The 14,741-nt window shown below is 41.6% G+C and overlaps 1 protein-coding gene across 4 annotated transcripts in view; it reads left to right on the top strand.

Annotated features, from left to right (window-relative positions):
* Nucleotides 1-14,741, top strand: part of LOC134336844 (lysine-specific demethylase 2B-like) — a 234,861-nt gene that overhangs the window by 90,251 nt on the left and 129,869 nt on the right. For 2 of the 4 annotated variants that reach the window (XM_063031410.1, XM_063031409.1), the window contains exons 2-3: nt 6,781-7,005; nt 13,995-14,138. In XM_063031410.1, the coding sequence (XP_062887480.1) occupies nt 6,781-7,005; nt 13,995-14,138 (369 nt within the window). The remainder of the gene's footprint in view (nt 1-6,780; nt 7,006-13,994; nt 14,139-14,741) is intronic. The other 2 variants (XM_063031412.1, XM_063031411.1) reach the window with 1 other exon arrangement.

The raw sequence follows: 14,741 nt of genomic DNA, 5'->3' as shown, positions 1-14,741 counted from the left end.
GGAATATACCAGGGTGATGCACTATCCCCACTGCTGCTGTGCGTAGGCTTGAACCCCCTCAGCCAGATCATTTCAAAGAGTGGATATGGGTACAGGTTCAAGAATGGAGTGACTATCAGCCACCTTCTGTACATAGATGACATCAAGCTGTATGCAGGAATTGCAAGAGACATTGACTCACTATTCCACCTGACAAAGGTGTACAGCAGAAACATCGGGATGTCATTTAGACTGGAAAAGTGCAGTGGGGTTGGCGGGGGTGGGGAAGTAAAAAGAGGCAAACTCATCAAGACTGAAGGAGTTACCTGAAGGCCACATACCAGATGTATAGGACAGTTATAAATACCTGGGGGTCCTCTAGGCGCATGGAAGCCACGATGAGGACACAGGAAGGCTACACCATCCAAATATCTCCAAAAAGTGAGACAGGTCCTAAAAAGCAAGCTGAATGGGAAGTACAAGATCAGAGGCATCAACACATTCACCCTACTAGTCATCAGATACCCAGCCACAATAGTGTGCTGACCTAGAAACGAACTAGAAGCCACTGACATCAAGACCCAGAAAGTACTAACGATACATGGAGGGTTCCACCCAATATCCAACGACGAGCGAATGTATACCTGCCAGAATAAAGGAAGATGGGGACTAGGAAGTATCAAGAACACAGTCCTAGAAGAAATGTGAAACATCCACAAGTATGTCAGGAAGATGGCTCCTAAGGACAACCTACTAGGAGAATACCTCAGACAGCAAGCAGGGGATATGGAAATAGAAGTGGGTGAAGCAGGGCAAGAGGACCTGAGGCCATAGTAGGACAAGCCACTGCATGGAGATGTACCATCGCCAGATATCAGAGGTGGCTGACATAAGAGAGTGCTACCAATGGCTGGAAATGGCAGGGCTGCTCATGGCTGCACAAGAACAGTCGCTGAACATAAGAAGCAGGGGTCTATCACACCAGACAAGACTCAAGATGCAGACTGCAAGGAATCCACTGAAGCCATCCAGCATATAGTAGGGTAGGGTGCAAGCTGCAGGCAGGGTCAGCATACATTGAATGGCACAACCAAATTGCAGGAATTGTGTACAGGAACATCTGCACTGAGTATGGATTGCACACTTCCAAGTCCAAATGTGAAACACGAGAGAAGGTAGTGGAGAATGATGGAGTTAAGATCCTGTAGGAGTTCCAAATACTGACTGACAGCAGGTACTGACCAATCAACCAGACATAGTAATACTGGATAAAGAACAGAAGAATGCAATTTTAATAGATGCAGCAATCCCAAATGACAGTAACATCAGGAAGGAAGAATATGAAAAGCTGGAGAAATACCAGGGCTTGAAAGAGCCAATAGAAAGGATGTGAAGGTTAAAGCCAGAGCAATCCCAGTGGTGTTAGGAGAACTTGAGGCTGTGGCACCTAGATTGGCAGAGTGGCCCCAACAAATCACAGGAACAACATCTGAGATCTTGGTCCAGAAGAGCACATTACTAGGAACAGCAAAAATACTGCACCGAACCCTCAAGCCATCCAGGCCTCTGGTGGAGGACATGAGATTGGGGGAAAAATACACATTCATACCACCCATAAGGGGTGAGAAAAAAAAGTAAAATACATGTACAAAATGCTGGAGGAACTCAGCAGGTCATAGCAGCGTCTAAAGAGATGAATGATTCATTTTCATAGGTGCTGCCTGACCTGAGTTCCTGATTCTGATAGAACAGTCTTTCTTCATGAACCTGACACACAACATCTCTTGTCTGTACTTATTAACTTTTGAACCAGCAATTACACGTTGTCATGCGTCTTTCTTAGCAGGACATATCAGGTACTGTACAGTGCACTCTATGTAAAACACAGATGGATGAGTGTCACGAATAAAAACTGTATAGAAAATCTCTGATAATATGGCACCCTTGGAATTTTAGTACTGGACAAGTAGATATTCCAGACATTTTCTTGTTAATACCCCAGAATACTTTTGTTTCACTTTCTTTTGCACATTACCTCGGGATAACTACCATGTAACATGAAGGTTGAGCTTTGACAGACGCATACAAGTAAGAAATGCACAAAAATAACTTTATGGTAGTGTATGAGATAGAGGCCAACCAGTGCCTTTTTCCCGGGGTGGGAATGGCTAATCCAAGAGGGCATCATTTTAAGATGATTGGAGGAAAGTATGGGGGCTGGTGGGAAGAGTATGTCAGAGATGATTTTTTTAAAAAATGAGTGGTGGGTGCATGGAACATGCTGCCAGAGGTGGTGGTAGAGGCAGATACACTAGGCACATTTAAGAGAATAAATGCTTCCAGCTGGGTACAGGTATCGATTATAACTGACATTCGATGAAAAACTCTGCCATCCTCATCAAAGATGATGCCTGGGCATGTCTAGTTGGGTGTTATTTATACCCCTGTAGTCCATCCCTCCTGATCAGTTAGTCCTCATCCAATCGGGTTTCCACTCTCCCACATTGCTTACAATTGAATTTGAAATAAAACTTTGAGGAAAAGAATTTTAACAAAGATAAAGGTCTTGCTCTAAGTAAGAACCGGAGTTCATGAGAATAGGTTGTTTGTCATATATGTAGGGAAAACACTAGATCCTTTTTAAGAGAACCTTAGATAGCCACATGAATGGAAGAAAATTGGAGGGTTATGTGGGAGGAAAGTGTTAGATTGATCTTTGATTAAGTTGAAAGTTTGGCGTAACATTGTGGGCCAAAGGGTCTGTACTGTGCTGTACTGTTCTTTGATAACATTATGGCTACAAAAGCACAAAAGACTGATATAAAAGAACAATTACAGAAAGCAGAGAGGAAGAGGAAACTAGTTCTACTGTTTGTAGGAATGAGCACATACAGTCCATGTGCTTCAAAGTTAGGAATTTAATCATTTCAGCGCTCATTATTGTGATTTGTAGGGCTCATCCACAGGATGGGCATTCTTCAACTAGTGCAACTTGCAATGAACTTTCTCGTGAAGCTGATGAACTTAAAGGGAGTGGGAAATACACAAAGCACTCCAAACCCCAACGCCCAAGTCCTTGAACTCATGTTCCCAACCCTTGAGTCTACCACCGGCTGTGCACCAGGACCATACTTCTGATCTTTGGCCCAGATGCATTTCAAATCTGTGGCCGTAGTCTCACGCATTGCATGCACACTGGACCCATGGTTCATGTTCTAGATTTATAAGTAAGTACATGGCCAAACCACCAGGATTTTCAAGCAATCAGTGCAGAATTAATGCAGTTTTATTATAATCCTTTGGCAACTTCTAAAACCAGCAATAGTGCTAAACAAAGCTTGAACAACTTTATTGGTTACTGTTGTTTTTCTTCGCTTTTCAGCAGTACAGATTGTCTATGCTTGTCACAAATCCATAAAAGCATGGTTAGCAACTATAATTTGACTTGTGTAGTATCTTGATTATAAATTTATAAATTAGCCCTTAATATCAGAGTATATTGAAGCATTGATTTAGTTGGTCAGTCAGTCACTCAATTAAGTTCAACTTGAGCAAGGATCTGGACCCACTGCATTTCGCCACCATCACAACAGGTCTACAATGGGACCAATCTCTCTGTGTCTCCACTCTGCTTTGGAGCACCTAGACAACAAAAAAAAAAATCCTATCTGAGGCTGCTGATTATCAATTACAGCTCAGCGTTCAACACCAACATCTCATCAGTATTAATCAACAAGGTTCAAAATGTAGGCTTCTGCACCTCTCTCTGCAATTGAATCCTCAACTGCCTTATCAGAGACTAAAGACAGTATGGATTGATAATAACATCTCCTCACTGACAACTTAATCTCAAGAATGCATACTTAACCCACTGCTCTGTTCTACTCTACGCATGACTGTGGGATGAGCACAATTATAAAATTGCAGATGCCACCACTGTTGTGAGAAATCTCAGATGGTGATGAGGAAGTGTAGAGGAATGAGATGGATCAACTGGTTGAGTGGTGTCACGACACTCACACTCAATGTCATCAAGACCAAGAAATTTATCATGGACTTCAGGAAAGGGAGGTTGGTAGAACACTCCCCAGTATTCATTGAGGGGTCACTGAAGGTGAGAGTGAGCAGTTTCATTATCCTGGGCATCAACATCTCAGAGAATCAATACTGGACCCAGCACATCGATGCACCACGAAGAAGGCACACTAACAGCTTTAATTCATTAGGAGTTTGAGGAGATTTGGGATGTGACCAAAGATTTGCAAATTTCTATAGATGTACAGTGGAGAGCATTCTGACTGGTTGCATCACTGCTTGGTTTGGAGGCTCCAATCTGCAGGAACTCAAGAGGCTTTAGTGTGTTTTAAGCTCAGCCAGCTCTATCACAGGCACAGCCCTCTCCACCATTGAGGACAGCTTCAAGAGCTGGTGCCTCAAGAAAGGAGCATCCATCACCAAGGACAGGAGTCCCCAACCTCTTTTGCACCGTGGACAGGTTTATTATTGACAATATTCTTGCGGACCGGCCGACCCGGGGTAGGGTTGCCAACGGACAAGAGTAGCAGCCAAATACGTTGTGTTTACCCCGAGAAAGACTACCATGACCATGAAGCCTTGCGCGGACACCTGTGTGCGCATGTGTGACTTGCGCATGCATATATGTGCCGTTTTTTTTCCCCCTACAAATCATTTTTGGCGATTCTGTTCGGGGTGGGAGGGGGTGTTAATCACAACCGGAATATAGGTGATAAGTGGCTAATGCACTCAATTTCGTTTCTAAAAGGATTTATCTAATGAATTTAATATTAAACACAGCGCATAGTGCGTATTTTCCTCGCATGAATATAGTGATAAGTCAATTATCAGGGGAGAACAGGGGAGCTTGAAGTAAGTGTTGAATGAACTTCTAGTAGAAGTGGTAGAGGCAGGTTCGATATTATCATTTAACGAAAAATTGGATAGGTACATGGACAGGAAAGGAATGGGGGGTTATGGGCTGAGTGCAGATTGGTGGGACTAGGTGAGAGTAGCGTTTGGCACGGACTAGAAGGGCAGAGATGGCCTGTTTCTGTGCTGGAATTGTTATATGGTTATATAAGTCACTTAAGTTAATAGCATCATAACATTTTATGTTTGGATATTAAACACAGCACATATTTTCCCTGTATGAACATATAAAATCATTGCAACACACCAATATCATGAATTAGTGGGAGCCCTGGGCTTGTTTCCCTGCAACAAGACAGTGCCATCGAAGGGTGATGGGAGACAGCAATACTCGAAGGGGGTTCCTTGTGTCCAGTCTATTCCGCAATTTAGTTTTCATTGCATTCATTGCAGAGATATGTTGGAAATGGAAGCAACATTTTCAGTGCTTTCGTGGCTATCTCAGGATATTTAGCCTGGACTATGATCCAGAATACCGACAGATGTTATGTCAAACATACTTTTCAGCCCATCGTCATTTGCAAGCTCGAGGAGTTGATCTCCTTCCTGCGCTGATGTGGATGACGTGTGGGTAATGACCTCACGTGCGTTCAAGCTCAGTGAGTGTGACAGGGAATGAGGAAAGGTGCAACTGACTCATATCGCCAAATCATATCGTTTCCTCACGGCCCGGTAGCACATGCTTTGCGCCCGGTATCGGTCCGCAACCCGGTGGTTGGGGACCAGTGACCAAGGACCATCGTCTTACAGAAAATGCACTCTTTTTGATATATACCATTGGGGTGGAGATATAGGAGCCTGAAGATCTAGCTCAAAGATAAAAGAACAACTTTTCCCTTCCACCATCAGATTTCTGAAAAGTTCATGCGCACTACTTTTATTCTTTTTACACTTACATTTTGTAATTTATAGTAGTTTTCATGTCTTTACTTGTTTGTAAACAACATTTTTCACATCATATAAGTCAGTGATGATAACCATAAGTCTGATTCCTTCCTCAAAAGATATTGATTATCATGTATTTGATTTATCTATGTGTAACCCATTGAACAACTCTGGTATGTCTGTCATTGAGTCCCATGAAACCTCCATTTATGAAACTCTTGCATCAAAATTCATTTGTTTCTCCCAAGAGTAGCCAGTCAGATGAGGCTTAGAAACTTTGTGTACCAAATCATCAAGTTCTGAATTGACAAAACAAAACTCCAGTATTTCCTCTCTTTCCCACTCTGACCTTTCACCTCTTCTCACTTGCCTCTCTCTCTCTTTCTCTCCCTGGCCCTCTCCTCTTTCCTTTTCTCCTATAGTCCATTCTTCTCTCCTATCAGCCCTTGCCCTTCCCACCCACCTGGCTTCAACTATCACCTTCTTCCCCTCCCCCCACCTTTTTATTCTGGCATCTACCCCTGTCCTTGTCACCCCTGAAGAAGGGTCTCAGCCTGAAACTTAACTAGTTATTAATTTCCATAGATGCTACCTGACCTGAGTTCCTCCAGCTTTTTGTGTGCAATGCTTTGGATTTCCAGTATCTGCAGACTTTGTCATACCGTGGCAACATTTTGTTTTCTGGATGGATTATTTTGTTAAAGTTGAATACATGCGTCTCATTCACATCATCTGCAAAATATTAATTAACTGAAGCATATTGGGAAGTTGTATATTGCGCTTGATGCAGAGAGACCAAGTAGAGAATGGCCTACTTGATTTCTTTTAAAACAGTACTCTTATATGGATTAATGACTAGGATTTCTGCCGGTTTTCTTTGAATGGATGGAAAAATGTGACAATTTTAACGTGAAGTTCTTTTTGAGTGTTGTATGATTTTTAAAAAAAAATTTCTTTACTTTCTTACAGTCCAGGGCCTCAGCAAGATTAAAACCTCGGCCAACCCCTTCATCAGGACCCAAGATCCTTCCTCATAAATCAACCAGTGGTGCGCGTAGACGCAGAACGCGATGTCGCAAATGCGAAGCCTGCTTGCGGACAGAGTGTGGAGAATGCCACTTCTGCAAAGACATGAAGAAGTTTGGAGGCCCTGGCAGAATGAAGCAGTCCTGTATCAAGAGGCAATGTATTGCTGTAAGTGCAGTGCATAATTGTTTGATTATTCTGGCTGGTATCAACCTGGAAATCCATTTCAGTGTTGATAAGGATATTCTGTGTCTACTTTTCAGATTGTTGTAACCAATCAGGTTTAATTTCTCAACATTAACCCAAGGAGGAAAAACCATTAGTATTGTGCACAATTCCAAATATTTTTGATGAAATTATATATAATATTTAGTTGAAAATAAAGATGGAAATGATATTTTTGAGAATACAATTAAAGTATGTCCTATTACATGTGTCTGCACATCCATTTCTTATAACTGCTGATGTAAGGAGTTTTATTTTGCTTGATACTGGATGGGTTTGTGGTTAACTGCTGTGTAAGGAAAGGAAATAGCATGTCATTCTTTTTCTTGTCACATAATAATAAATCCCAACAATAATTCAAGAGTCAAGATTGTTTAATGTTGTTTCCAGTACACAAGTGTAAAGGAGAATGAAATAATTGTTAATACAGATCCAGTGCAGTGCCAAAAAACAACACAATTTGATAAAGAACACAATAATAAAAAATACAATAAATATAAATGTTAGCTTGTATACATTGATTTTATTCCATAAAGTCACTCTAGGCACAGGACAATCACCTTATGTGCGGCACACACAAAAAATGCTGGTGAGCACATCAGGCCAGGCAGCATCTATAGGAAAAGGTACAGTCGACATTTTGGGTGGAGACCCTTCGTCAGGACTAACTGAAGGAAGAGATAGTAAGAGATTTGAGAGGGGGAGTGGGAGGGGGAGATCCGAAGTGATAGGAGAAGACAGGAGGGGGAGGGATGGAGCCAAGAGCTGGAAAGTTGATTGGCAAAAGGGATATGAGGCTGGAGAAGGGAGAGGATCATGGGATGGGAGGCCTAGGGAGAAAGGCGGGGGGGACCCAGAGGATGGGCTAGGAGTTATAGTGAGAGGGACAGAGGGAGAAAAATAATAATTAAGGGATGGGGTACGAAGGGGAGGTGGGCATTAACCGAAGTTAGAGAAATCAATGTTCATGCCATCAGCTTGGAGGCTACCCAGACGGAATGTCTGACCACCAGAGAAAGCAGGATCTCCCAGTGGCCACACATTTTAATTCCATGTCCCATTCTGATATGTCTATCCTCGGCCTCCTCTACTGTCAAGATGAAGCCATACTCAGGTTGGAGGAACAACACCTTATATTCCGTTTGGGTAGCCTCCAACCTGATGGCATGAACATTGACTTCTCTAACTTCCGTTAATGCTCCACCTCCCCTTCATACCCCATCCCTTTATTTATTTATTCATTCATTCATTCATTCATTCTTTTTTTCTCCCTCTCTGGCCCTCTCACTATAACTCCTTGCCCATCCTCTGGGTCCCCCCCCTTCTCCCTAGGCCTCCCGTCCCATGATCCTCTCCCTTCTCCAGCCTCTTATCCCTTTTGCCAATCAACTTTCCAGCTCTTCGATCCATCCCTCCCCCTCCTGTCTTCTCCTATCATTTTGGATCTCCCACTTTCAAATCTCTTACTATCGCTTCTTTCAGTTAGTCCTGACGAGGGGTCTCGGCCTGAAACGTCGACTGTACCTCTTCCTATAGATGCTGCCTGGCCTGCTACGTTCACTAGCTTTCTTTGTGTATGTTGCTTGAATTTCCAGCATCTGCAAATTTCCTTGTGTTTACCTTGTGTGATTGACAGTCATGTTTTAAAGAAAATACATTTGGGAAGACAATTATTCACTCTGAGGATACTTTTTAAAATGGAGGAGCAGGTTGGTGCATTGCAAAATAAAATAAAGATGGTGAAAAGCTTTGAGAAATGACATAAGGCAAATTTATGTTGTAAAATTGAAGTAATCCAAAAATAAAATACTACATTTATTGAAAAGGTGAACTTTGCAAAACGTTACAAAGAACTTCACAGTCAAATGAATTTTGTCTCTTGAAATTTTGGAGAATACGTTGGAGGTTAGCTTTAAATCTGAGTAAGTGATGAGGGTAGATCAGGTCCCATGAACACTTTTGAAACACAGCAAAAGAAAAGGCTGATTGATCGTTTTCCTTGCATTGGTGTAGGTGCTAACTATAGTCATGATACTAATGAATGGTTGTTTTCTAGTAAGTTTACAACAAATGCAATAAATAAGCTAATTTAACCCTTGAGCTTTATATGCAAATTGAAGATAAAGTGCCTTACAGTATTCAACCTCCAACTCTGTTCACATAAATGTGTATTGCAACCAGGGATTTCGATCAATTTAACTGAGAATTTTTTGTAGTGAACAAGTGAAAATCTACAAATGCTGGAAATCCAAGTAACACACAAAATGCTGGAAGAACTCAGCAGGCCAGGCAGCATCTGTGGAAAAGAACTTTCATCAGAACTGGAGGAAAAAAATGAGAAGTCAAATTAAGAAAGTGGGGGTAGGGGAGGATGAAATAAAAGGTCGTAGGTTATAGGTGAAACCAGGAGGGGGGCCAGGGGTGAAGTAAAGAGCTGGGAAGTCCATTGGTGAGAGATAAAGGACTGGAGAAGGAGGAATCTGATAGGAGAAGGTAGAAGGCCATGGGATAAAGGGAAAAGAGTAGGAGCACCAGAGGGAGGTGATGGGCAGGTAAGGTGATGAGATGAGAGGAAAGTTAGAATGAGCAATAGTGAAGGGGGGAGGGGGCCATTACTGGACATTCGAGAAATTGATGTTCATGCCATCGGGTTGGAGGCCACCCAGACTGAATATAAGGTGTTGCTCCTCCAACCTGAGTGTGGCCTCATTGCGGCAGGAGAGGAGGTCATGGACACGTTGGGAACACTGGATACAATTGATAACCCCAGCAGACTCTCAAGTGAAGTGTTGCCTCACCTGGAAGTACTGTTGGGGCCCTGAATGGTAGTGAGGGAGGAGGTGTAGGAGCAGGTATAGTACTGTTCCATTTGCAAGGATAAGTGCCGGGGGGGGGGGAGGGGGGGGAGGACATCAGTGGGAGGGACAAATGGGCTCTATGTTCCAAACCTATACAGGTATCAGTCCCGAACTTTTCCCATGTTACATTGATGACTGCATTAGTGCTGTTTCCTGCACCCATGCAGAGCTTGTCGACTTCATTAACTTTGGCTCCAGCTTCTACTGTGCCCTCAAATTTACCTGGTCCATTTCTGACACCTGGCTCCCCTTTCTCAATCTCTCGGTCTCTATTTCTGGGGACAGCTTATCTACTGATGTCTATATCAACTGACTCTCACAGCTACCTGGACAATGCCTCTCCCCAACCTGTTGACTTGTAAAAATACCATTCCCTTCTCAGAATTCTTCCATCTTTGCCACATCTACTCTCAAGATGAGGCTTTTCATTCCAAAACTAAAGCGATGCCCTCAACCACATCTCTTCCATTTTGTGGACATCTGCCCTCACGCCAACCCAACCCCCCCCCCAGGGATAGGGTTTCTCTTATCTGTTCGCCCCTCCTCACTAATCTTCCTCCTCATACTTATCCTTGCAAGTGGAACAAGTGCTACATCTGCCCCTACACCACCTCCCTCACTACCATTCAGGGTCCCAAACAGTCCTTCTATGTGAGGCAACACTTCGCCTATGAGTCTGTTGGGGTCACCTTCTGTATCCAGTGCTCCCAGTGTGGCCTCCTGTATATTGGTGAGACCCGATGCAGATTGGGAGACTGCTTCGCCAAGCACCTATGCTCCGTTGCTGGAAAAAGCAGAATCTCTCAGTGGCCAGCCATTTTAATTCCACTACCCATTCCCATTCCGACTTGTCAGTCCATGGCCTCCTCTACTGCCACAAAGGCCACACTCAGGTTGGAGGAGCTACACCTTGTATTCCATCTGGGTAGCCTTCAACCTGATGGCGTGAACATCAATTTCTCGAAGTTGCAGTCATGCCTCCCACCCCCCACCCCCCATCATTCCCCACTCTCTTTTCCCTCTCTCATCTTATCTCCAACCTTGAGCTCACTTGCTCCTTTTTTTTCCCAGTAGAGCCCATAAAATAGGGAAAATTGTAAAGGATGAAAATCTAAAAATTCAAACTGAAATGTCAACAGTTCAAAAGTATTCATCCCCCTTTCTCTGAACTTGAATCACCTCTCGCAGCTATTACAGCCAGTAGTCTTTTTGGATAAGCCCCTGAGTTTGCACATTGTGAGTTTGCACATTGTGATGGAGCAAGATTTGCCCCTTTATCCTTGCATAATTGCTCAAGCTGTGCTAGTTTAATTAGGGAGTTGTGGTAGACAGCAATCTTGAGGTCTTGCCAGAGATGTTTGTATGGGTTAAGGTCAGGACTTAGCCATTCAAGTACATTTTTCTTCATTTGAAGCCACTCCATGGTTGCTCTGGCAATGTGCTTTGAGTCATCGTGCTGAAAGATGAATTTTCTTAAACTTTCTGGCAGAGGCTAGCAGGTTTTTTATCTAGGATCTCTCCTAATTTAGCAGCATTCATCTTTCCATCAATTCTGACCTGATTTCAAGTCCCTGCTGTTAAAAAGCATCTCTATAGAAAGCAAGGCTTCAGAGATTGTAGAACCATGTACTCATCTTCATTTGCAGGCACTGACTTCTGCAGCTCACTCAGTAACTTGGCATCACAGTAGCTTCTCTTACAAGTGTCGATCTTCTCCGATGACTTAAGTTTAGAGGGACAGCCTGATCTAAGCAGTGTGGCTGTGGTTTCATATTTTTTTTCTACTTTATTGAGCTCCGAGGTATGTTCAGTGCCTTTGAGATGGTCTTGTACTCTTCCCCAGATTTGTGCTTCTCAATTATAATTTCCCTGACTTGTCTTGAATGCCCTTTTGCCTTCATTTTGGTTTGGTTTGAAAATCTACCATACTGTTGGACCTTACAGAGAGAGGGGGTATTTATTCTTCTGAATTAATTGAAAATAGATGATCCTCCAGTCTTTTATATCAACAAATTGGGTGAGTTGGTAAGGTAATATTCCACCTGGGGAAAGTTAGCATGGTAATTATAAATACTTTTTCAGCCTCACAATTTTGGTTTTTATTTTTTAGTAAATTGTTGACAGGTTTTGGAATTTTTCTTTCGATTTGATGTGATGTACAAGGTTTTGTAGATTAGGTCAAAATGAGACAGTAAAATGTAAAAATAGTTGTGGGGGTTGAATATTTTTTCAGGGCACTATATAACCTGGTTCTTAGGACTATCTAAACACGATCTCAGCTGTGCTGTCCTTAATTAGAGACTGTATATCTCAGTAGTAGTCATCAACAATTAGTTATCATGTGAATAAAATTATCAAGTGCTGTGATCCCACATTATTTCTACCAGCAGTAACTTTCCAAGGAACTAAGGCTGCTGAAACTTGTTAAATCATGAGCTCATTTGCTTTGTGTAACCTCGTCTATATTTCACTCACAGTATAATGATGAGCACTTTCAGTATCAATTTAGCATTTTTTTCTAAGATTGCTGAAGGGAATTATTTGTATAATATTAAATAGAACCTTGCCCAGTTTTTTTAACTTATAAGATCTTTGTGGAATTTATTTTGACTTAGTACCATATTTGCATAACGATGTTTTGAATCTTTGCCAGTAATTCTAAAAATAATTATGCAAAATCTAATTTAAACAACTAATCAGAATGGAATCTGCTTGTTAAACCTCCACAAATGTTCTGCAAGCAGCTCCCAATGGGTGTGTGAAAACAACTTAGGACTGAGTACTTCAGGTTTTTATATTGCTTGATGCAAAGGCATTAGGAGAACTGATGTTTCTTGGTTGTATTTTGAGTCAATGATTGAGTTTGCCCTTCAACACAGCATCAAATATGTAATGCAAAGGAGAATACTGAGGTACTGCTGCGCTGTCAGAAGTGCAGTATATCGAGTATTGAGATGCTTAAACCAAGATCCTATCTGCCCAATTAAGTGATTGTTAATAGAATCTAAAGAAATGCAGTGCTATTCAGCTGAGAACATTTATCCCCCTGTTACAGCTAACATTTCACACACAAACATGATCAAAAACAAATAACTGGTCCTTCTCACTTGGTGTTGGTGGCCTAAATGAAAGCAATCTCCATTTCTTCAAAATAACAGCAGTCACAATTTAGTATTTCAATCGTTGTGAAATGCTTTAGTAGACTTTTAATATGTGAAAGAACTTGTGTGGAAAAAATATATCGTTTTTTAATTGTCATGAAAATGTGTCCCCACTTTAATTGTCATGAAAATATGTCCCCAAGCTGGACGATAATGAGTTTATTTTTTGCTTTTGGAAGTAGGCAAATATTGCTGAATAATAACATAGTTAAATGACTTATTCTGTAGCTTTGTCTTTTGAAAGTGATAAATTCTGTCAAAGCTTTTTATGCTTCTGGATGTTCTGTAGTTCAAGACTTAGTTTATGCTAAAGGATTATAGATCATCCTGGAGTTTGCCTTAGAGTCATTCCAACATTACAAGAGAATATTCAATCTACTGATTCAATGCCAGCTCTCTGTAGAGCAGTCTTGTTCTCTCATTACTCAACCCTATCCTAGCAGTCCTGCAAGTTTATTTCCTGCAAGTCCCTGTCCAATTTTTTTTAAAGCATTGATTATCTTTACTTCTACTGACCAAGTAGGCGACAACTTCCTGCCTCTTTTCAATGACTGTTCTTTCTCTCTAGGTTTAGTAATTCCACATGGTGTAGTGTAAGAATTAAATCAAATTTCAGAAGCTGATACTCTAGTGTACCCTAATGTGGAGACTCAATACAATTCTCCTCCTCTTGTGGAGATTTATGGCCTCTGTTCATTTGGTAACCAAGCTTGAGTTTTCTCCGATTGGAATGCAGTGGGAATCAAACTTGAACACTGCAGCACAGATTGATGTCGCTGCAAGCACTGCCATCACCAAATTTACCATGTCCAAAATATCAGAGTAGGCAAAGATTATGAATGGTGGTTTTATGAATATTTTGTACTGTATTATTTTGGACCAGCTTCTATTGACCTCTGTTACTTTATTGCAGCCTGTATTACCACACACTGCAGTATGCAAGATCTGCGGTGAGGCAGGAAAGGAAGACAATGTGGTGGATGAAGCAGAGAAATTTAATGCTAGCTTAATGGAATGCTCCATCTGCAATGAAATAATACACCCAGGTTGTTTAAAGGTATGCTTGACCTCATTGACCTGACGAATTATAACTTGGAAAAATTCTGGTCTTGCATCTTTCATATTTGAAGTAATTTAACAGCTGATAACATAGGAAATTAAATGTGATTTGCAATAGTGTTCATCATTTTATTAATTAAAGCTCTGCAAAATAACTTCTATTCCTAAAGTTAACATCTGGTCTGTATAACTCCATATTGCTGCCAGAGCTTACACCACAGATCATTTGATAGCTCTGCTTGTTGCATTGAGGTCATGAGAGCCTGCAATCTTTTAGCCACCACTCGTTTCAAGAAGCTTTTGCTACTATTTGTCACGCCAGTTTACAGGAAATTCTTGGAGCCTCTATACTCATGGAGGGGGTATTTCTTGCAGAAAGGAACAGCACAATCATGTGGATTTTACAGCGAGAGCCAGATTTTCCCATGGTTCAGGGAGTAACACATTGCATTTGCATCATTTGTAATCCCACAAGGGGAACACAACCTATTTGAATCCAAGGGACTTTTCCACTCTGAACTACAAATATCCTGGTAGAAGTGGCTTTTTTCACACTGAGCTACGAATAGCGTAATAGAAACAAATTTATGTAATTCACTCT

The sequence above is a fragment of the Mobula hypostoma genome, chromosome 23 (assembly GCF_963921235.1).
Source record: "Mobula hypostoma chromosome 23, sMobHyp1.1, whole genome shotgun sequence".
Taxonomy (NCBI): domain Eukaryota; kingdom Metazoa; phylum Chordata; class Chondrichthyes; order Myliobatiformes; family Myliobatidae; genus Mobula; species Mobula hypostoma.
This window is presented reverse-complemented; position numbering and strand designations above follow the sequence as displayed.